This window comes from Arvicola amphibius, chromosome 12 (genome assembly GCF_903992535.2).
Source record: "Arvicola amphibius chromosome 12, mArvAmp1.2, whole genome shotgun sequence".
Classification (NCBI taxonomy): Eukaryota; Metazoa; Chordata; class Mammalia; order Rodentia; family Cricetidae; genus Arvicola; species Arvicola amphibius.
Genome location: NC_052058.2, coordinates 136488542 through 136512049, shown reverse-complemented (window position 1 = coordinate 136512049; position 23508 = coordinate 136488542). Strand labels below are relative to the sequence as shown.

Genomic DNA, 23508 nt, shown 5'->3' with positions numbered 1-23508 from the left:
GAGAAGGTCAGCTGAAGTGTGCAGAAGTCCATCAAAGCACGCACGGCGGAGGGAGACAAGGAAACAGCTCTCTCCGTGGAATGTGTTTGGAAAGAAACTGAAGACACTCACGAGTTCTTTCTTCTTCATGCACTCCATGATAATTGCAAACAGCTGATGAGACTGTGACTTGCTGTAATTAAATGTTTTCTGAATGGTGACTAGGAGCTGGTCCCGCAGGGACTCGTTTATGGTCCTGTTCAAAGGGATGGAGATAAAGAGGGAAGCAGGGGAATTAGGGCAACTTCCGAGTAAATGGGACGACTTTGCCCAGCCAAGTGTTTTTGATTTGCGATTGCTAATGGCCGAGATTTGTGTCCAGGAGACAAAAAGTCACCCTGGCCTAAAAGCAGCATTAAAAATTGGCCTCAATTTAGCTCTTTGTGAGACTTATAAGGGAAAATGAAGGAGTGAGAGAGGGGGCTCAGAGAGGGGGTTCAGGCAGGGATAGGAGCTCCCGGCAGCACTCACACTGGCCTTGGGAACTGGAGAGAAGGTCAAGAAAACTCCTTATGAGTTAGACATTTCTGGGATGTCTGAGCAGTTCAAGTCAGCCTAACAGAAAGCCATTAAGAGCTTGCCCGTATCCCATGCCGTTCCTACCCTCCTTCTTCGCAGTATTTGTGGGCGAAGGACAAAATATCAGAGGCACGTCCGCTGCCATCGCAAACCACCACGGGGACAGGAGGGTCTTCTCTGAGGTACTCCAGCACAATAGAAACCACATTAGGGCCACCTTCCACCACAAGGCCCACGACAGGGACACCCTGGCCCAGCCCTGCAACAAAACCACACTTGGTCTTCAAGCCAGCATGAACATCACCAACTTGTCTTAAATGCTGACACAGCAAAAAGTACGGCTTCCTGCCCCAGGGCTTTCCTTGTGGCGCTAGTGTTGACCAACAGGCAGACTAAGTCAGGGAAGGGTGACTGTGTTCATTCCTGCATTCCAACTTCATATCATGGTCTCACTGTGAACTCCAGAACCTCAAAACTCTTGAGCTCCTCTACACTTCCATGTGACCTGTAAGGAACCTGACACAGAGACACCTGGGTGTGAGAGCCTGGGTGTGAAATGCCCATGCTGGAGGTTGTCTTCTAAGGATTATCCAGTGTAAGGTGGGCAGGACAAGCTAGGGAGGAACTAGCTCAGTCCAGGGCCTCTCCCGTATTGGCATTATAATGTCGGGCTAGTGGCCAAAGTGCCCATCTCACAGATGAGCCACTGTAAAAGAAACAGTGCCTTATTTAACTCCTGAGGAGGAATGGATCTGAACTATAAGAACACATTTGCCAGCTGGGTGGTGGTGGCGCACGCCTTTAATCCCAGCACCCGGGAGGTGTGCAGAGGCAGAGGCAGGTGGATCTCTGTGAGTTCGAGGCCAGCCTGGTCTACACGCACTAGTTCCAAGACAGGCTCCAAAGCTACAAGGAAACCCTGTCTCAAGAAAAAAAAAAAGAACACATTTGCTTTTGGGATATTGAAGAGGCAAACGTGTAGCAGTACACTCTTGTTACTGCCTCCAGAGCCTGGAATAAGGCCTTACAGGTTAAGCATCCCCAATCTAAACAGCTCAAGTCTGAAACCAACAGTGCTACAGGTATCTTTTTTTTTTTTTGATTGGAGATGATCAGTGGTAAAGGTTACACAAATATGACAAAATGTCATCAACTCGGATGTCTGAAGCACTTCTGGCCCCTGTATATTATCTTAGGGACAAAACATGGACCACTCTTAGCCCATTTCTAACGACATTATTTCCAGGATCTGCCTCTGCTTAACGTAAATAAATAATTTGGGCTCTTCAAGAACACAGTAGGAACAGGACCCAGCAGGGTGGGCTCAAGGAAGCAGGAGGTGACAGAAGTCTGGGAAGCCGAGGTCATATTTGGGAAGACGGTGGGAGTGGAGTCCTTCATGACGAATTTGCCTACCTCATAATGTCACCCCTGCCTGGCCAGAACATATTATGTAGTTGCTCCTTGACATCTGCTGGGGATAAGTTCTGGAACATCGTACTATCCGCCGCCGGACACCAAATTCAAGATGCTCAAGTCTCTTACATGTAATGGTGTATTATCTACATCTACATTCTTCTGTGTGCTCCAAACCACCTCTAGGGGACTTGAAATACCTGCCATGACGTAATGGCCTGGAAGTAATTATTATACTGTGTTGTTTAGGAATAATGACTAGGGAAAAAAACTGTACACATTAATTAAAGACTGAATCTCTCTCCTGAATGTTTTCCATCTGTGACCAGTGTCTAAAGTTCTGGACTTTAGACCCTGTTGGTATACAGGGTTACTGTTTGCTGATCAGGTTTTGCCAGGTTTCCAGAGTTGTGATCAAACATTACAAGTAGCAAGTAGGGCCAGTGTCCTTGACCTCACAGTTCTCAAGAGCTTTAGCTAAAATCTGCCAGCACGGGTTATGAGAAACCTGGAGAATCTCAGAGAGGGATTTCAGAGCCTCGGCTTCCCTCCTGCCAGGCCTTCCCCTGGGGATACTTTCTCTTTAGGACAACTTTGTTATCTCCTGCTGGAAGAACTGCAGTTAAGCTGGTTTCAGCAAACAAGCATTGAAGGTATGTCATGGATAAGGAATAATGGCAAATGGATCAAAATGGCATCGCCTCTGTCTTTGAGATTCCCATCCAAGCAGGCTTGGGAATTTATATCTGTAGGAGCGTGGTGACTTCATCTCCGGAAGCAAAGGAGAACTTGTTCTTGGCTCGGGCTCATGGAACTCAGTGCAGCAGAGGTGACTACTGAGCCCCCCTTTGCTGTCCTTGCCCCACTCAGAGGTCTAGGCAAAGGATGACAAAGGGAAACCCACAAGTCACAGGTCCAGGCAGAACTTACAAGTCAAAAAAACTTAAAGTTGAGGGAGGACTTGGACTTCCCACAGGGCAGGGAACCCTTACTGCTCTTCAGACAGGAGAGGGAAGGGAAGTGGATGGGGGGAGGGGGAGGCAAATGGGAGGTGGGGAGGAGGCAGAAATTTTAATAAAAAAATAAATTATATAAAGATTAAAAAACATAAAAAACTTAAAGTGTAAAACAAATAAAACCAATGTATCCATCAGGATCTGATTCTTAGGGCCACACTGCACTTACAGAAGCGAGGCTCTCTGCTCAAGATCAAGCCGGTCAGCATTTTCAGCGTGGGGGTGGGAAGGGGTTGGGCAACTTTTGTAAGACTGTGACCCGCCTGGTAGGTTCACTACACTCCAGTGGATGGCCCCACACCCATAGGACACAATGAATTATTTTTTAAAAAAGAGGACATGAATTTGGGGTGGGGCAGTGGTAGGGAGATAAGGACAGATCTGGGAGAAGCAGGGGAGTGAACATAATAACATAATTGAATGGAATTTTCAAAGAATTGATAGAAATATTTTTAAATTGGTTCTTGAAAACTCCATAGCCTTTCATGGTGGCCCCGTCAATCCTAACCACTTGAGTGATATCACAGTACCTTACATTAGGGCCTTTTCCCAGGCTTAGCTTCTTGTGCACAAAGATATTGCTGGTCACGTTAAGAATGTAATGTTCTGTGAGATCACTTAACCATTGTTTGGCAGCGTTTTTGCATGTGGGCACGTCGCAGGCGGTTATGCCAGTGACCTTGTTCTAACAAGCTCTCTCATCCTTCCATCTGGCCAGGAGCCAGTCCTTTCTCTTTATCTTATCCTCAAATTTGCCCCTGCACTGTGCGTTCTTCCCTCAAAGCTGGGCCACATGGACCACCAAGGATGGTGTCCATCAGGAACAGATGGCTCTGCAGCCAGGTCCAGGGACTTCCTCATTTGGCCATCTTAGCCTGTGTGAGAGATCCAGTTCTACAGAGATATTTAATGGCCTACAATACTTATCTGTTCGTAGGATGAATCATGCTAAGTCTTTGAGAACAAACTGTTTTTCTAATAAAAACATTGAAGAAAATAATAGCTGTGACTATGGTAAACAGGGATGAAGGCAACATGATGGGCAGTATCATCACCATGACAACGGCGCAGGGGTACTTCTCAGATCAACTTGTGAACTTGGGCAAGGCATTACATGGCTGCTGTGTGCAGGCAATGACGGTGGCCAGGGCAAAGGGTCTGACCATGGTCCATGGGCCTGGCAAGAATAGGAACTCTAAACATCCTTGGGTAACGTCCTTCTCAGCTGGCATCCACCCTGGTGGAGCCAGGCTCCAGTTGTCCACCCTGGAGGAGCCAAGCCCCAGCTGACGTCCACAGCCTCCCGGACTTACTAGTGTTAATCTTCTGCAGGGAGATATGCTTTTCCAGTTGTCTTCGAAGCTTCACCTCAGCACCGTACTTGCCCAGAGTGCCGTTGTCAGCCAGAATGAAGTGAGTGTGGGAATTGTTGAGCACAGAGAGCTTGCTCAAAGGGTTGGACATGGTCTGGTAGACTCTCGTGACCTAACAAGATGCACGATACCAGTCAAAGCTGCAGGACTTCCATATTGAGTCATAGGATATTCAAGCACTATGTATACATTCCACACGTAAACTTAGTCTCGGTTCTCTGCTGTGCACTCTGGAGGCTGTTTTCACAATTAGTGTATTAAGACCAAAAGAAACTTGTTTGCTCTATCACTGGTTCTCAACCATTCTCACACTGCAACCCTTTAATACAGTTCCTCATGTTGTGCTGATCCCCAACTATAGAATTACTTTTGTTGGGGGCTGGAGAGATGGCTCAGAGGTTAAGAGCATTGCCTGCTCTTTCAAAGGTCCTGAGTTCAATTCCCAGCAACCACATGGTGGCTCCACAAACCATCTGTAATGGGGTCTGGTGCCCTCTTCTGGCCTGCAGGCATACACACAGACAGAATATTGTATAGATAATAAATAAATAAATATTTTTTTAAAAATTACTTTTGTTGCTATTTCACAACTGTAATTTGCTACTGTTATGAATCATAATGTAAATATCTGATATGCAGGGTGTATTGTCATGGTTAGAAATTGGTTGAAAGGAGTAGCAGCCCACAGACTGAGATCCGCTGCCTCAGATAATGGCAATCTCGTGTGTACGTGTGGTGTATATACATGTGTGTGTGTGTGTGTGTGTGTGTGTGTGTGTGTGTGTGTGTGTGTGGTCTACCTAAGCACCTTCCTCAATTGCTCTTCACTATAGTTTTTAAGACAAGGTCTCTCACTAAATGTGGAACTCACTGACTTGCTAGACTGGCTGACAATGAGGCCCTAGGACCCTGAGTTCATTTCCAGCCCTGGAATTATGGTTACACGAGATCACACCTGACTTTATATATGAATGTTGTGAATCCAAACGCCAGTCCTCATGCTTGTTCAGCAAGCATTATACCCACTCACTGAACTGTCTTTCTTTTTAATAGGCCAGCTATAAACAGCCTAAGATATTCTTCAAGGTTATAGACAACCTGCAGTAGTATATACATATCACAGAACACCATTCAGCCCTGGGACAGAGCATATGACAATCTGAGTTTCCTGAGAATTACAGAGGCTGGAAAAACCCAGCCCTCTAAGGTTGCGTGATACAATGTCCTGAAAGTAACAAAAACGTTATATAGCTATGTAACACATTAGTGGCTGTCAGGGTTAAAGAGGAAGTAAGAAGAGTATTTCTTACAACCAAGTATGAATTTAAAATGATCTCAAAACACAGACTTCATTTTTTAAAAACCGTCAATGTCTTCAGAGAAAACTTACATCTTTGCCAACCAGGTCTTCCTTGTTCTCCACCATGCCCCACGGAGCGATCCCTATTGCACAGAGCCGGCCTCTAGACTTGGAGGAATGGTCTTTCAAGGCATCCCCCACATGGCTGACGACACCTGTAAGCAACCACAGGCCACGTTTCAGGCCCTTCCAACCTCAGGGGTACCTGCTCTGAGCCCCCATAATCCCCGGGATCAGGGGTGGGACCTGTTCCCTTCATGAAGAGAAAACATCCCATGAGTCTGTGCTCATCATGACCTTTAATCCTGTGTTAACTTCTGGAGTATGGAAAATAAGAGCGGCACCCCGGCAGCTGGGTAAGAACTTCCTCCACAGATTTCTATGACCAACGCCGGAAGTCACTGGGATCTCGTTGGTAGTGCTTGGGTACCTTCTGCTAACAGCAAGGGACAGACCACTAGGCATGTTTCTTAACTCTTATATGCCCCAAGGCCTATTGGCTCGTGGAAAAGGACATTTGTCCATGGCTATGCTTAAGCAATGGCTAGGCTGGATGACTCAGATGTTTGCAACCATTTCTGTTATTCCTATTGAACTTTGGACCTCAAATGTCCCCCCAAAGTACCATATTAGATGTTTGGTGACCAGCTGGGCACTGTTTTGAGGTGGTGGAGACTATAAGAGAGAGGACCCAGCATGTGGTTTGTGGGTCACTGGAGCGTGCCCTTGAAGAGTTGTTCACCTCTCTTTGTTTTGCTTCACCGCACGCTCCCGCCATGAGGTACTGCCACAGGTCCAAAGGCATGGGGCCAATTGACCGTAGGCTGGAACCTAACACCACGAGCCAGAGTAAACCTTTTCCCTTTAGAAGCTGATTGCCTCAGGTGCCTGTTCGGTAATGCAAAGTCGCCTAACAAAATTATGTTTATACTTTTTAAAGAAATCCATTGCAATAACAGGAAAACCCTGCTGAATAGGTTTCCCTCTTGTTACAGTTGGGAAACAGGATTTCATGTGTCCAGTCTCCTGGCCCTTCTCATTACGAGGCCCTCTGAAACCTCAGCTGAGTTTCAGATGTGTTGATTCGCAGCAAGGACAGGGGCCCCTCTTACCAGTGCTCACACCCCCGGTGAAGATCCAGGCCCCAGTGGTCATGGCAGCCTTGATCAGGCCTTTCCCAAACACCTGCTTCAGCTTGGGCTGCATCTGAAAGCTCTGGAGGCCTCCGTGCACGGATATCAAAAGCTTGGGGAGCTCCAGCTGCCAATCTTTCACCATGAGATGGAGCAAGGAATCTGGCTTGGTGTCATAGGAAACGCGGATGTACTGCAAAAGAATGCACCGTGCTCAGCTGCTGATCTCGGTTTTGTTTGTCTTGTCAGAGGGAGCAGGGTTACTACCACATATGTCCAAGGAGGAGCTCCCTCGGGGCCTCGAGGCCCTCTGTGACCTGGGCCCTCTGCATTAATCTGCAGCCAAGTGACTAAAGAGAACTTGGGGAAAGATGGCCAGATTTCGTGAAGGAAAACACAAGACACCAATGCCATGATCCAAACGTTGGTGTTACTGACAGCCACATGTGAAAACTCTATCCCAATGCAGTAGTGCTAAGGGGTCGATAAGGGACAGTGCTCCAGAGGCCCATGGGAGTTTACTCATTCATCCTGTATATGAACATACAGCAAGAAGGTGTCATTTGTTAAGCAGGGGGCGAAATTCGATGAATTGGGACCTTGACTGTAGGTGTCTTAGCCTCTAAAGCTCACACAGTACATTTCTGTTTATAAAGTCCCTCATCTGACTTATGCCGGAGAGGATGTGGGGTAAAGGGAACACTCCTGCATTGCTGGTGGGAATGCAAGCTGGTACAGCCCCTTTGGATATCAGTGTGGTGGTTTCTCAGAAAATTAGGAAACAACCTTCCTCAAGACCCAGCAATACCACTTTTGGGTATATATCCAAAGGATGCTCAATTGTGTCACAAGGACATGTGCTCAACTATGTTCATAGCAGCATTGTTTGTTATAGCCAGAACCTGGAAACAACCTAAATGCCCCTCGACCGAAGAATAGATAAGGAAAATGTGGTACATTTACACAATGGAGTACTACACAGCAGAAAAAAATGACATTTTTTTTTGAAATTTGCAGGCAAATAGATGGAACTAGAAAACATCATTTTAAGTGAGGTAACCCAGACCCAGAAAGACAATTATCACATGTACTCACTCATAGGTGGGTTTTTAAAACATAAGGCAAAGAAAACTAGCCCACAAATCACAATCCCAGAGAACCTAGACAACAATGTGGACTCTAAGGGAGACTTACATAGATCTAATCTACATGGGAAGTAGATAAAGACAAGATCTCTTGAGTAAATTAGGAGCATGGGGACTTTGAGAGAGGGTTGAAGGGGAAGTGAGAGGAAGGGAAGGGAGAAGAGAAAAATGTGGAGCTCAATGAAAATCAATAAAAATATAAAATAAAAATGGCAATTAATAATAAAAAGTCCCCCATTTAAAATGTTGTAGTGTCCATCTACCAGGCTAATGTGCCTGTTTAAATGTGAATTTCTGGATGGTTTATAATGAATATTTTAAGTGACTTAGCTCAGTATCTTTACTAAATGCAGCACATCACACATGAGCTGGTATAGATCTGTGCTAAAGATTCTGTCTTCTTCTGACATTTCAATGTCAGACATTGAAACATATCTCAGTGTCTTGTACTTTGTTCGCAAACTTAACCTTGAAAGAATTGATTTGCAGTGGTCCAGGAAGTTGAGGAATGCTATCATTGAATGCATAAGGAAGGGTCATGGGTTCACATCTGGACTTGTTTCTTCTCAGACGTCAGTGGTCAGGGGCCATGGTTCCTCTGTGTTGCCATTTTGTGTCTATTCTAATACGTGGCCCAGAAAATCTTATGTTGTGGTATTTGGAACATAACTGGATTTTATTTAGTATTATATACATTATTTATTTACATTACTGTTCTAATGTTGGACCAAATGAATGAAATTGCAAAAAAAATAGTATTAAGAGTCAGCAGCATGGGGTTATGGGCTGGCACCTTCCCCTCACTGCAGGACGCACCTGAAAGGGAGCTAGCATTCCCTACCGACAGCAAACTGTGAGGGACTGTTCCCCTCCTCTTGCTGTCTGAGAAGGCACAGGGAAGCTGGGCTCAGAGGAGATTGCTTGTAGAGGCTCCGCCTGCACCGCAGAGGGTGCCAATTCCCCTGCTATTGGGACTGTTGTTTAAAGAACTTTTTATCACTAGGGATGCTGGTGGGGGTTTTGTTGTTACTATTTTGTTTGTTTGTTAACTCAGCACTAGCTGATGACAAGGGTCATCAGGAAAGAGGGAACCTCAACTGAGAAAAATGCCTTTTAGCAGACTGGCCTGTAGGCGGGTTTGTGGGGCATTTTCTTGATTAATAACTGATGTGGGAGAGTCACCTGTGACCCTGTGAGGGATGCCACCCCTGGGCAGGTGGCCCTGGGGTGTATAAGAAAGCAGACTAAGCAAGCCATGAGGAGCAAGCCAGTAAGGAGCATTCCTCCATGGCCATTGCTTCAACTCCTGCCAGAATGGAGACAGTGTGCAAGGCTGGGCTAGGGTGTACCTTGTGGTTTAGAGCTTGGGGTGGATTCATGGAGGTTGGGTGTTCTCTACAGTGATCTAAAAATCCATCCGCACAGATCTACAGCGTGGACTTGCAGCAATGTGCCTATGACGGTTTAGCTGTAAGTCAGAGGAAGACCCAGGTCTCTGCATCCGGGAGCCAGGCACTGGTGAAGGCTGAGTCCTTGTGCACAGAGTCCTGTCACCCCTCTTACCATGGCTTTATTGTAGTAGCCCCCACCCTGGAACTCGAGGCTCCCATAGGAGTCTGTTGGGTAGCTCTGGGTGTGTTTGCCGACAGACCATTTCCCGGGCTGAGTGTCCACCTGCTTGCTCTCCTCCCCTGTTGTGCTGGGAGCCCCGCTCGGCAGTGGAGGGATGTGTTGGTTGATGAGCTGCCCACAGCAACACCTGGAAGAAGAGAAAGTCAGACTGTTCTGCAACACTCCCCCTCCCCTCCCATCAGTGAGCATAAACCAGCCCTGCAAGGACGAGCTGGGTCTAACCAGGGCCACAAGGAATATCTTAGTCATCGGCTTCATGAGGGACAGAAGCGATCCCGGCCATTTCTTTGCCCAAAAAGCGACACCTCACTTCTCACGTACCAGGCTGTTTACAACACATTGGATGGCCGTTCTTTCTCAGAGTAAGTGGTTATCTTTCTGCTGTCTTGAGGACATTAACAGGCATGGGACCCTCTAAACACTGCTGAGCAGTTTGTAGAAAAGTACAACTATAGCCTTGGAGTAGATAAGTGACCTTCTGGAATTCTACGGTGCTACAGGGTTCTTCTGTTTTTTAGTTAAACCTTTCTGTCTGCCCAAGTAGCACTGAAGGCTGTGTCGTCCTGTCCCGAGCAGCCATATGTTGGGCTTTGCAGATCTTGATTTTCAGTGCCTCTCCACAGCTCAGTCAACCTCTGGCCTGCCCTCCTTCCTAGTCTACTCTGAGCATGTCCCTTGGTTTTTCCATGTATGTCCAGAGTTGCCTTTGTCACTGTCCTGGTTGGCTGCCACATAGTTCATGCATGAACCATCAAAGCTTGGAATGTCCCTTAGGGAGAACGGCAAGGGCCCAGAGTGATGCCTTGGTACCAACGCGGGAGGCTTTCCTTCCATACTGTTCCTTCATCAGTGCTGTAAGCTGATATTTGGGGTTTTCTTCCTCTCTCTCTCGCTCTCTCTCTCTCATCTCTCTCCTCTCCTCTCTCTCTCTCTCTCTCTCCTTCTCCCTTCTCCATCTGCCTTTCTTCCCTTGCCTTTCTTCTTTCCCTTCCTCTCTTTGTTTCTCTTTCCATTCTTTTCTTTCTTCTCCTTTCCCCTTTGGGTCCCCCCCCATTCCATCTTCTCCCTCCCTCCCTTCTTCTCTACTCCCCCATTCTTTCCCACCCTCTGTCCTCCCTCCCTTTCTTCTTCCTACCTCCCTCATCCTTCCCACCCTCTGTTCCTCCCTCCCTTCCTTCTTCCTACCTCCCCCATCCTTCCCAGCTTGGTTTCCCTCTTGCTGTACCAGGGTCCCAGCCTTGGGGATGGTGTCTCTCACATTCTGGGGCAGACCTTCCTCCCTAGCTACCTCTTCTGTAACCACCCTTACAGACAAGTCCAGAAGTGTGGGCCACTAATGGATGTGTTTCTTAATCTAGTCAACTTGACATCAAGATTAGTTGTCATCTAGGATTAAGCTGAATTTGTGGGTCATTTTGTGAGCATTGCTGTTTTAATAGTGACATATCTTTGGCTATGTGAGCAGGGATGGTTTCCAAACTGCTTGGAACTTCATTCATTCTTTCAATAATGTCTAATGTCTCATTTGGGGAATCTGTATTACTGGCTTCGTGCAACTAGTCGGCAGAGTGCCCCCAACATGTTTTGGGCAGAGTGTGTGGAGGGTTTGTGTTGTATCTTCTGGAATGGCTTCAGAAGTCAGTGGAGAGAGACTGTCTGGACGTGGGTTCATTCTGACCGCTATTGAGGACCAATGTGGAGGTTTTAGATCACTGAACCTAATCGCACCAGTTACTTAAGAGTGCTTCCGTTGGGTATTTCTCCCTTGGGCTAGCTTGGGTAGTTTGTACCTTTCTGGGAATTTGCTAAATTCTAATTTGTTGTACAAATCACAGTATTTCTTCATGCTGGTTTCCATTTAAGACTGGCTGTCGCTCCCAACCCTGCCATTCCAGTCCTTATCAGCTTGGCTGACTGATTCCCAGGGTTTTGTTCTTTCCCAAGAACAGCTTCTGACTTCTGCCACCAAGTCCCTCTGCCCCGCAGCGTGGGCTGCCTCGTTCCTCTTGAAGCGGGGCTGTCTTCTGCTTGCTTTCCGTCCGTCCACTCCGCTCCTATTTTTCCCGTGGATTCTGGTGGATAGCTAGGGTGTTTATTTAGAAGTTCCTCTTTCTTAATCCAGGGGTTTATGGGCACAAATCTCCCTCTCAGCCTATATGAGCGCAACTCCTCAGCTTCAGTATGTTATATCTTTATTCTAATTTATCTTGGAATATTTTATTCCCCATCTGATTTCAACTTTGATCTACTGGTTACTGAGGAGTATCTTCACTTTATGAGGTGCCAATTTTTTTCTTCTTCTATTGATTTCTGACTTTATTTAATTATGGTTCAGGACTATGCTTTGACTTGTTTGAGAATATTGAGGCCTATGGTCTGTCTTGGAAATGATCACATGTACTTGAAAAGATTGCTTAGTCATGTGTTCTGTAGATACATTGTTTCAGTCTTTCCCAATGATAGACATTCCTTCCATATAAATAAATTAGGGAGTTGAGCTGCAGACACCCCAGAAGATATCCTGAGACTTCCAAAGTTCTGGCTAAGAGAGAGCCCAGAGAAGAGGTGCAAAGAGAAATTCTCTGTTGGGGCATTAGCCTGTCAACAGAGGCGCTTATTAGCCTCGTGAATCTGTATTAGTGGCTCCTGTGGTGACAAATTCTGGCATGTCCTCCACTCCCTTCTCCCACAGATATTAGAATAGTTGCTGAGGCATGTTAGACAAGCCCCGACTCAGACAATATCTCCACAATAGCATCCAACATACCTGTTTGGGTCTTTTGTACTGGGAATTACAAAGATGCATTCTCTTTTGCAAAACGTTTTCTCTATCCAAGCTTTCTGACCCTGGAAGAGAAAAGAATGAAAATTAGATTCCATAAGCCATCACCAGGGTTCATGAAAAAAATCATATGGCGTACAAGACAGGTCAGCTGGTAGAGGTGTTTGCCACCATGCCTGACGATCTGAGTTCAATCCCTGGAACCTACATGTAAGGAGAGAACAGATTCCTGCAAGTTATCTTGTCCTCTGCTCAACCCATGCACCATTACACATGAGTACAATCAATCAATTAATTAAAAAAATTAACATGACATTAATAGGAAATTTCCTATTCTCTCTCTCTCTCTCTCTCTCTCTCTCTCTCTCTCTCTCTCTCTCTCTCTCTCTCTGTGTGTGTGTGTGTGTGTGTGTGTGTGTGTGTATTTCTTTTCTGTAATGCTGGAGAATCAAACCTAATTTCTCACTCAAGGCTGAGTTATGGCCTTGCCTATGATACCTGAGTGGTCATTCCAATCAACAGGTTGCATGTGTTTAGGGATCTGGTGTTTTGTAAGACAGGTGGCTTGGAGACATGTATTTGTTTCCCACTTGCTGGACTTAGTTCACTGGCATCCATTGGTTGAAGATCTCCTTTGTGCAAGGCTGATGTGGGATATCCTTCTTTATATGTGCTGCTTTTATTGGCTAATACATAAAGCTGCGTTGGCCTATGGTAGAGCAAAATATAGCCAGACTGGAAGAGCTATATATAGAGAGAGTAGACAGAGTCAAGGAGATGCCATGTAGCTGCCGAAGGAGAAGGACATGCTGGAACCATGCCAGTAGGCCACAGCCTCATGGCCATATACAGATTGATAGAAATGGGTTAATTTAAGATGTAAGAGTTAGTTAATAAGAAGGTTGAGCTACTGAGCCAAGCAGCGTTGTAATTAATATAGTTTAGGTGTGATTATTCAGGTCTGGGTGACCAGAAATGAATGAGCAGCCTCTGGTTATGCTCTGTGCTGGGTGCTGTGGAGACTTTCAAAGGAAAAGGAAGCAGAGGGCACATGTTCTTTGCCCTCCAAAAATAGCAGGCGATGGCTGAGAAAACACAGGGAGAAGGGGTGGGGCAGCATGGGGATCCAGGCCACAAGGATCCAGAGAACTTCCTGTGGTGGCTTTTTTTTTTTTTTTTATGGAGAAGGCTGAGGCCCAGATGCCTTTGTTCGAGTTATATTGTCCTCAGACACCAAAGCACCCTCACATGGAAGAGGCTCAGAGCAGTGAAGTGATTGGCCTTCCTCAGGAGGAGATTGTAGGTGGAGAGTCAGCGGATCCCTCTGGGAGCAGGTGCTGGGAGGGCCCTGGCAAAACCTGTCCAGGCTGACTGGAGGAGAGTTAACAGTGTGTGTGTGTGTGTGTGTGTGTGTGTGTGTGTGCTGATGAGTGTGTGGACAACCTGAGCATCATGTATGCCAGTTGATACATGATCCATTTCATAGATGTATGTATTGTGGTATGCATAGATGTAGTATGTGTTTGTTGCATGTATTGTGGTATGCATAGATGTAGTATGTGTTTGTGTGTGGGAGAATGTGGTAATGGAAATATGCGAGTGGATTGTGTATTTGTGTGTGTGTTATGTGTTAGATATGTAGGATGTGTGTGCTGTACTGTATGGAATGTGCATGGCATGTGTGTTGTGCTGGTTTGTGTGACATCTCTGGGATGGTAACGGGTGGCTCTGCAGATACTTGCTCCACACGAGGATCCTAGGTAGTCTTAAAGAAGTGGCCTACAGAGCCTCACGTTCATGGCTTCTTGGGAGCATAGCAGTGTTATCTGAGACTAGGGTGTGACTCTAGTGTCTAGAGGGACAGGCCTCAGTGCCTAGCCCCCACACCTGGCACTGATTGTGACTTAGGGACTCCCTGTCCCTTTGAAGTTGTCTCCCAGGATAGGGGCAGTGACAACAGAGTATCACAGAACAGCTCCCAAGTCAGTTCAGGCCAAGGACCAGATCCCCACCTCCTGCTTCACCAGAGCCCTGCCCAACCCAGCAACATAGACAGGACTACTGTGTTCCTCTCAAAGAAGTGTTTCTGGGCAAGTCCATTAATCATTCAGTGTCTTTTTAAATGATGGCAACGAAGGTAATTAAAATCCTTCTCCAGGGGCCTTCGGAAGTCAATGACATATGCCTCACCCTTTGAATGACCATGTGATGGTGGTGTGTGTACTCCTTAGCGTTTCTTGTCAACTTGACACACCTAGAATCACCTGGAACGAGGGAACTTCAGTGGGAAATTGCTCAGATCAGACTGGCTCATGGGCATGCCTATGGGGGCATCGTCTTGATTTCTAATTGATGTAAGAGGGCCTACTTAGTCCACTATGGGAGGTGCTATCCCTAGGTCTGGACTGTATGAGGAAGCTAGCTGAATCCAAACCAGTGAGTGAGCCAGTAAGCAGCACTGCTGGATGGGGTTGGTTTCATTCCTGCTTTGGTTCTGTCCTGACTTCCCTCAGTGACAGACTGACCTGAAAGTGTAAGCCCAATAAGCCTTCCTGCCCCCAAGGGTTTTGTCAGAGTGTTTATTACAGTAGGAAAGAAATGCCTCTGCCTACCTGTGTGTGTGTGTGTGTGTGTGTGTGTGTGTGTGTGTGTGTATCTGTGAGTGCGCGCACTCATATGTGTGTGTTTACACATGTATGCACAACCTGGAAATAAATCAGTCCAAAATCCTCGTATATGCTAGGCAAACACTCCACCACTGAACTAAAGTCCCGTGCACAAAAAATTTAATAATTGGCCCGGTGATGGTTCTCGACCTGTGTGTCGTAACCCCCTTGACAAACTTCTATTTCCCAAACAATATTTACATTGCAATTCATAACAGTAGAAGTACAGTTATGAAGTAGCAATGAAAATAATGTTATGGTTGGGGGTCACCACAACATGAGGAGTTGTGTTAAAGGGTCACAGCATCAGGAAGGTTGAGAACCACTGGGTCTTGAACACTGTGTCTTAGAAGTTGGTGCTTTCGTGTTCTTGACAGAAATGGATCTGCTCAGAGGATGGAATACAGGGAAGTCAGTAGGAGCTTCATCCAGCCCAGAACCTAGGAGCAGGATGTTCGAGCCCAGCTCAACAACAAAGCAGACTCAAAACTTTTCATGTGAGAAATTTATAGTCTCCAGAAGTTAGCATATGTGTATATCTGTATAACATTTATTGATAATAAATTGTAAAGAAATGCATTTAAGTAACTATTTGATTGATATTATATATTGATATTGATATTATATGCTGTAATAACTCTTTGATATAATAATATAAAACTTTGCCATTTGTTGAGGATGAAAGCAATCCTGCACACTAATCAACGAACGTACTTCTTCATCTTTCCATAAAGAATTCAGTCTTCGCTGAATATTTGATACTGCATGGTTCAGATCATCTTTAACACCATTCAGAATTGGTTGATGTTTTAGTTTTATAATTGTCAGTGTTAAGAGTGCTGCCTCACATAAACACCCCGTGCGTACTATGTTAAGGACCATTTCCGAAACTGTTGGAAATTTCTTCCAATCCCAAGACAAAACTCAATAGCTTTTTAGAATACAGCTCAAGTCCACAAATCAAATAGCAGTCTTTAAAATCAGATGTTCTAATGCATCCAGAACTACCCTTACTTGGTACTTACATGCTGAGAGGTGGCTAGAAAAATATTACACATCTTTGCTTCCCATAATTAAATCATTATGCTTCTATAAGCGCGCCACAGTTAGCTAAAGCCCCAGGACTCAGCAGAGACCACAGTCTGAGCCTATGCATTTCAGGTGGTGATGGCTGCACTTGCTGGCCTGATGCCTGCCCAGTGCAGAGCTCTCATCTGGGCAGTGCACTCAAGACCCAGGCTTACCCATGGACACCACCAAAGACCTGTTGCAATCACAGTGTGTTTGAGCTGACGTCTGGTCATCCCAGCTAAGACACCTTTTGCTGCACCCAGTGTCTCTAGATCTCCACCCTGACACCCCGCTCCGCCGGAATCACCATTTACAGTTTAAGAAGGTGGGCGTGGTGGCTCACACAGCACTCAGAAGTCCGATGCAGAACTGTCAGGAGTTTGAACTACTAGCGAGACTCTCTGAGAAACAAAGCAAGGGTCTGGATTGGTTGTTCGGTGGTTAAGAGTGCCAGCTTCTCTTCCAGAGGACCAAGGGATTCTATTCCCAGCACCCAGACGACAGCTCACAGTCAGCTGAAGCTCTAGTTCCAGGAGACACAACACCCTCTCTTGACCTATTTGGGCACCAGGCACTCACCCAGGCAAAACACCCATACACATAAAATAATAAACAAAAGGCCAAATGCATGCCTACCCTCTATTCCTTCTGCTGCTTTCAGGCACCCTGGAGTAAGAAAGGCAGGAGGGAGGATGTTGAGGAGGAGGCTCGGTAGGTGACCTGAGTCAGAATCCCAGCATACATGAAAAAAGAGGGGCATGGCCTGTGTCTGCACCTCCAGTACCACAGGGGTGTGTGTGGAGACAGACGGGTCCTGAGAGCTCTCTGGCTGGCCAGCTTAGCTGAAACTGTGAACTTCCAGAGCAGTGGGAGACCCTCCTTCAAGGCAACACAGTGGAGAGCCGGGGAAAGGCCCCGGATGTCCTGCCCTGGCTTTCACACTCACCTGCTCGGGCATACGAAGTGGATTAAAAAACTGGGCCAGGAGTCTTTGTGCCCTGCCTAGCATTTAGGTCTGTGTTTCTTCCACCCCGGGGCAGCACAGAGATGGAGCAGCCTCAGTGTGAGTCTCTTCCCCATGGGGCATCAGCTTTGCTTTTCCTCTCTAACTTCTGAAAAGGTGGATCTTCCTGGGTCTCAAACAACTGCCGTTGTTTGTGGCCCTAATCAAGCACAGCTGATGTCGTCAGCCCTGCTTCACTCAAAACCCTTCCCCCCAGTGAATGCTAGCACGTGGGTCCTGGGCGAGCAGTGGGAAGGATATGAGGGAGAGCGGGCTGATGAGAAAGGGGAGCTACTAGTTACCCGTATGTTTACTTTTTTGATAGACTCATCTGTAAAACAGCCAACGTGTCCTGTGTAAGCTCAGAGTCTGAATTCTCTAGGTTTTAATGTAGCTTATGGTATAAGGTCCGAGCGAGGTTGCACAGATAGCGTTATGTCAGATCCTGGAGACGTTTGCCCATGAGAAGAGCTGGGAAGTAGGGGTTCCAAGTGATATGGGGGGGGTCACAAGATGTGTTAACAACTTGACCTTCTTGTCTAAGGAGGGTGGCCAAACACGGAGAATATGGGAGGAGGTAGGGCTACTAGGACATCCTCTTGAGAAAGACGAGGGCAGGGGGCAAGGGTGACCTGGGCAGGCTGCGAAGGCGGGGTGTGACTCTGCCCTGGCAGAAACGGGAGAAGTGGCTTCCAAGAGTAAACACTGGTTTTCAGCTACATGAGTCTGTTTATGCAATGGTCATTTCTTGGGCCAAAATTAACAGCAAACTCCACAGTAAAATGGCTGATTTGTGGGCCAGTTTAGTCAGGAGAAACCACTCATTTCATGTGTATATTTAGAGCAGACGACTCAGACTCTCCCCCATGGCTGCTCATCCCACACAGGAGCTTGGCTGGACTCCTGCATACAAAGTATGGCGAGTTGGCGTTAGCACTTAAGAGGAGTCTAGACTTCTGGCTTCTCCTTATATCCTCCAGGAGGTGAGCAAACTGGCTGACGCCCCTTCCCATTGCAGGTAACTGTGGGGCTCCACCCTTGCCTGGATCCTGGAGGGAGGGGGGCCCACCAAGGGGAGCACCAGCTCACCAGGATAGCTATCCATTGCAGAAAGTCAGAAGGCTTCCTAGCCAGAGAGCTCTTAGGTGCACAAGGGATTGAAGCCCACAATCACCCTTTCCTGCTCCACCCTCTGCTTCAGGGGAGGCCCTGACCTATGGCCAAGGCCTTTCTGGCTCTTGTGTCTCAAGTTAGACACAGTCTCTCCACCTCTGTGACAAAGCAAACCCTAACATTGCCAAGCTTCTTCTGGAGAATGGAGGGGATGCCGCCCCTAATTTGGGGACTTTAAGCTGGTGTCAGACTCAAATGATACAGTGCCTATGATGGCAGGGAGACCTTATTTCTGGTGGCTGATTTTCAAAATCCCCAGAGGCCCAGGGCTAGCCCATGTGAAGTGCCAGGTGTCCCAGTGTCAGGGCTCCCTCTGTCCTTGCCAGGGACATTGCCCTGGAGACACTTCAGGGGGAGTCCCAAGTGGGAGTCCCGGGGAAAGAGGGTGCTCTGCAAGGCAGGGGAGGGCCAGTGTCTTCCTCAGGAGTGTGGACTGGTCAGCTGCCTGTCTCTGGTGAATCCCACCTTCATCTAGACAAGTGACCCCAAGTAAAGTCACACAGAGAGAGACTGGAGAGGGACTGGAAGATGGGGGAAGGGGACGTTAACAGGAGATAGAGGGAATGAAAGGAGGTGATGGGGCAAGTAGGATCAAAGTACACTGTACGCATGTGTAAAATTGTCAAAAGGGAATAATTAGTTAAGGTATAAGCTACAAGACCTAGAATTTTCCTTAAAGCTTGCAGCTTGGCGCTTTTGGTCCATTTCGGGGATTGTATGGCCATCAACACCATCTATACCAGATCATCTCAGGGCTCCCATGAAATAGTCACGTGGGCTGACTAAAGGGCTTATTAGGTAAGTCACTTGTCGCCAAGCCTGGTGTTCTGAGTTCAGCTCCCAGAATCTACATTGTAGCAGGAGAGCACTGACTCTTACAAACAGTGCAGTTTGCCCACACTGTCGTAAATGCTCATACACACACACACACACACACACACACACACGTGCACGCAGGCGCACGCATGCACCCCCCCCACACACACGCACACGCACACACTGAAACACTGAATAAAAGCATTAGAAATGGCCATGGACTTGTTAGTGTTACTTCCTGTTCACCCCCACTACCAGCTCCTGGCAACAGCTGTTGTTTTTAATAGATCCACAATTCTATTTGTTTAGATCCCAAACTTGTGAAAAACAAGTCATGAAAAGAAGCCAAGAGGAAGAAGCAATCCAGTGTCCATTAACGGATGGGTGGATGGATGCACACAGTGTGAGCCAGGCATGCAATGGAATATAATTCATGGTTTAAAAAGAAAGAAATTCAGACATAGGCTACCACACGGCTGGTCACTGATGGCACTATGCTAAGTGAAATAAGCCAGTCGAAGAACAAACTCGGCATGACTCCCTATGCAGGAGGTTCCCAGAGCTGTCAGATTCACAGTGTCAGAGATTGTAATAGTGGCTGCCAAGGGTGCAGTGAGGGGAAATAGGGAGCTATTTAATAGGAGCAGAGTTTCAGCTTTGCAAGATGACCATAACTAAAATTGACTGTACAATAGTACGAGTGTAATCAATGCCACCATAGGTGAAATCAGCCAGACTCGGAAAGACAGACGGCACATTTGATACTTGTGCATCCTAGCAAGTATACAGATGTGTAAGTATACAGATGTGTAAGTATACAGATGTGTATGTATACAGAGAGTAGGAACCCAGTGGGGATGCAGGAGAAAAGGGAAAGTATGGGGTGAATACGATCGGGGTGCATGGTATACTTGAAAGAAATTGTCTTTATGAAACCCAGTATTACATAGAATGAACACACACCAATAAAGTTTTTAATAGAATGTCTATAGCTTTGGGTAAGATACAATAAGATGTGTGTATGATATATTTTAAAAAAGCACAGCATTTTGCACGACAACTAAAAAAGCATCAGAAAATGGAAAGGGTGAGAGTAACTCATATTTTGTGTATTTTGCTACAGCTGAAGACTAAGCAGATTGGAAATGCTGACTTGCGGTCTGCCCAGAGAACAAGGGCCCAGAAGAGTGCATTATCACAAACCCTATCATGGGTGGAGGCCAGACCAGTGTGAGCTATACAGCAACACTGTGCCTATCTGGGGGGGGGGGTGTCCTTCCAAGGCAGGCCTCTCCAGGGACTGCAAGTTCATGTGTTGGGGAGAGGCAAGGAGCAGCACCAGGATGACTACAGTGTGTTGGTAGGTTTTCGTCAACTTGACCCAAGCCTAGACATACTGAGAGGAGGAATGTTTGTTGAGAAGATGCCGCCATGATTGTGCCCTGTAAGCAAGTCTGTGGGGTGCTGCTTTGATGAAGGATTGATGTGGGAAGGCTCAGCTCACTGTGGGCAGTGCTGGCCCTGGGAAATCCTCCTGGGTTATATAAGGAAGCAGGCTGAGCAAACGATGGGGAGCAAACCAGTAAAAAGCACATGCCCATGGCTTTTGCTTCAGTTCCTGTCTCCAGGTTCCTGCCCTGAGTTCCCATAAGCATTATACAGTGGAAGTACAGCTGGCAGATCATAAACAACCTCGATACTTCACGATGGAAATGACTGGGACATGTAAGCTGAAATAACCCTCTTTCTCTCCAAATTGCTTTTGGTGATGGTGTTTATCCAAGCAATAGGGACCCCAAGTAAGGCGGAGATTGGTACCAGGTCATGGGAATTCCTATGACAGACAGGTTTGTGATGGTATTTGAACTTGGGGCTAGAAAAGCTGTTGAATATTTAAAACGCAAGCTCTGTAGGAGCTCGGAAGAAAAGAATGTTGGGAGAGACGCGGAAGATGGAGGCCTGGCTTGTAAAGTTTCAGAGGTAAGAGGAGACCGTGGGGGCCCTTTGATATTTTGAATTCAGAATTTGTGTCTGGTCAGCTGGTCCTGAGGAGTCAGTGTGATTAGGAAGGGTCCAGCAGTGTTGAAGATCATAAGTCTGGGGATATTTCCTCGGACTCAGCACACAGAGACTGTGACCCTGGGGGCCAAGGCTGCATCTCATGTGAGCAGCCAAACTGTGTAATATGTGAGAGTTATCCAAGGGGTACTGGTTTTGAAAACATGAAGGAGTCATGAGGAATAGCTAACACTTGACCCTGCCGCGTGCCGTGAGAGGCCATTGAGAAGGCTCAGACTCAGTGGCCGTGGACGCACCAGTACCAAAGGAGGTGCGGGAAGAAAGTGAGGCCTGACACCATGAAGCAAAGTTAGAGTCCCTGAAGAGAGGCCAGGAGAGGCTATGGGTGAAGGTGCCGCCCAACTGCTGTGCTAATCCCAACATTTTGGAGATGCTAATACCATGGACGACCACCAGGGACAGCAGCAGCCATGGAGGGGTACCCACCTGAGCCACAAGAGTTGCGCTTGTGATAGAGGGCAGAGTTGGAGGAGGGCCACTGGGGAACCCTTTGGGGCCCACAGGATTATGTGTGGGTCCCAGATGTGAAGAGCTGAACTTTTTACACCATCAAACCTCGGTTTTGCTTTGATTTGATTGTGATTGTGCCCTGATTCTTCCCTCTTGGAATATGAAATTATGCAACTTGTTTATTTTAAATTTTATTGGATCCCACAGTTAAGATATTTCGGACTGTTGGAGAGACTTTGTAATTTTAGAGAAGCTTTGAACTTTGAAGAGACAGTTTTTGGCAAGACCAGCTATCTACACCAAGGAACACCACCAGTGACTTAGCTCCAGATGCCGAGATTCTATCACAAGAACATAAACAACATGAGTAACCAAAGAAGCGTGTCTCCTCGAGACATCAAACACCCCACCATAATGTTCCCTTGGCTGATGTGCAAGACAGTGATTTTACAATTTCAGTTATAGATGTGCCTAGAAATAAATCCACATTATCTATGGAAGATGCATGTGTGATGAGGCTGTCAAGATCTCTCAGTGGTGGTGGGAAAAGGTCTCACAACAAATAGTGTTGGAAAGTTGTATTTTTACACACCAGAGGACAAATTTAGACTCTTGCCTCACACCCTTTACAAAACTAACTCAAATGGAATCAAACCTAAAGTTAAGAGCTAAAACTATAAATCTCTTAGAAGAAAGAGGAAAATGAGGCTAAATCTCCATGACCTTGGGCTTGGCAGTACACATTTGAATGACACCAAAATATGAGCAACAAAAGAAAACAGACAAATAATTTCATTATGATAAAAAATATGTGCATAAAAGTTCATCCAAGGATATCCTGTAGAAAGGGAGAAAAGATTGACAGACTGTGAATCTGGTGAGGGTCTAGTGTCTAGGCTGTATGAGGTTCCTCACCACTCAACAACAGATTACAAGTCATCTGAAAAGATGCAAAGGGATGTGCCATACCTTTTGGTGGCAGAACTTAGCAGTATCAAACTGGTAGTGACTTGAAAACCTTCTCCCGGCCAGCTAGTTTTTACAGGGCTGGAAGGTGCTATGCATGCCAGTCAGGGAGAAAAGATTTGTCTTACCCAGCGCTGGAGCATGTGACAATATCAACCTGCCAGGCAAGACATGCCCACTGATTCAAGAGTAGTATGGAGATTCCGGGGACAACCAACTTCTTTCTGGCCAGGTCTGAGGCCTGTTCCAGAGGAGAGAAGATATGCCAGGTACACCGGTAAACGTGGTCAAAAACTGAGGGTTTTGGTAGTCGGAGGTCCCAAGGGGAAACCTATCACAAACATGTTAAATTGTCTCATACCATTTACATTTATATATCTATATCTAATTCTCCGTGTGTGTGTGTGTGTGTGTGTGTGTGTGTGTGTGTGTGTGTGTGTGTGTGAATGCTGCCTTTCACCTTGGCCAGAGCATCCCCTTTCTGTAGGGGGCAGTAAGGCAGACTCATAACTGGTCCAAGTGCTGGGAATAAGTGATTTCTGGAGTGCTCAGCACTAAATGGGACATCTAAATCAACCTGCTCCAGTGCACAAGGTGCAGGGAACATTTAGGAAAAGGAACAGAAAGAATGTAAGAGCAGGAAGATGGGCAGGAGGGTGGTAAAATGCTGTCCTTTGGTTGTGGTGTGCTAGTCGCTCTTATGGACTCCCTGAAATTATCTGTTATGTCAGGCCTGCACAAGGCCAGGCCAAGAAGGTCAGTCAGCATTCTAGAAGGCAGCACTAAGTGAACTCAGTGGGAAAAGGGAAGGGAGAGAGGGAGGGAGGGAGGGAGGAAGGGAAGGAGGGAGGGAGGGAGGGAAGAAGAAA

General features: G+C 46.6%; 1 protein-coding gene and 1 long non-coding RNA gene across 3 annotated transcripts in view; one reads left to right on the top strand and one right to left on the bottom strand.

Moving 5' to 3' along the window:
* Nucleotides 1-23508, bottom strand: part of Trpm1 (transient receptor potential cation channel subfamily M member 1) — a 113652-nt gene that overhangs the window by 57717 nt on the left and 32427 nt on the right. For both annotated transcript variants that reach the window (XM_038313418.1, XM_038313419.1), the window contains exons 2-8: nucleotides 12401-12480; nucleotides 9565-9760; nucleotides 6836-7049; nucleotides 5754-5878; nucleotides 4304-4475; nucleotides 643-817; nucleotides 112-235 (exon numbers count right to left, since the gene is read on the bottom strand). In XM_038313418.1, coding sequence (XP_038169346.1) covers nucleotides 112-235; nucleotides 643-817; nucleotides 4304-4475; nucleotides 5754-5878; nucleotides 6836-7049; nucleotides 9565-9760; nucleotides 12401-12480 — 1086 coding nt within the window. The remainder of the gene's footprint in view (nucleotides 1-111; nucleotides 236-642; nucleotides 818-4303; nucleotides 4476-5753; nucleotides 5879-6835; nucleotides 7050-9564; nucleotides 9761-12400; nucleotides 12481-23508) is intronic.
* Nucleotides 19445-22173, top strand: LOC119802716. Its single transcript, XR_005283495.1, has 3 exons — nucleotides 19445-20504; nucleotides 20760-20869; nucleotides 21881-22173. It is a non-coding gene; the product is annotated as an uncharacterized LOC119802716 (long non-coding RNA).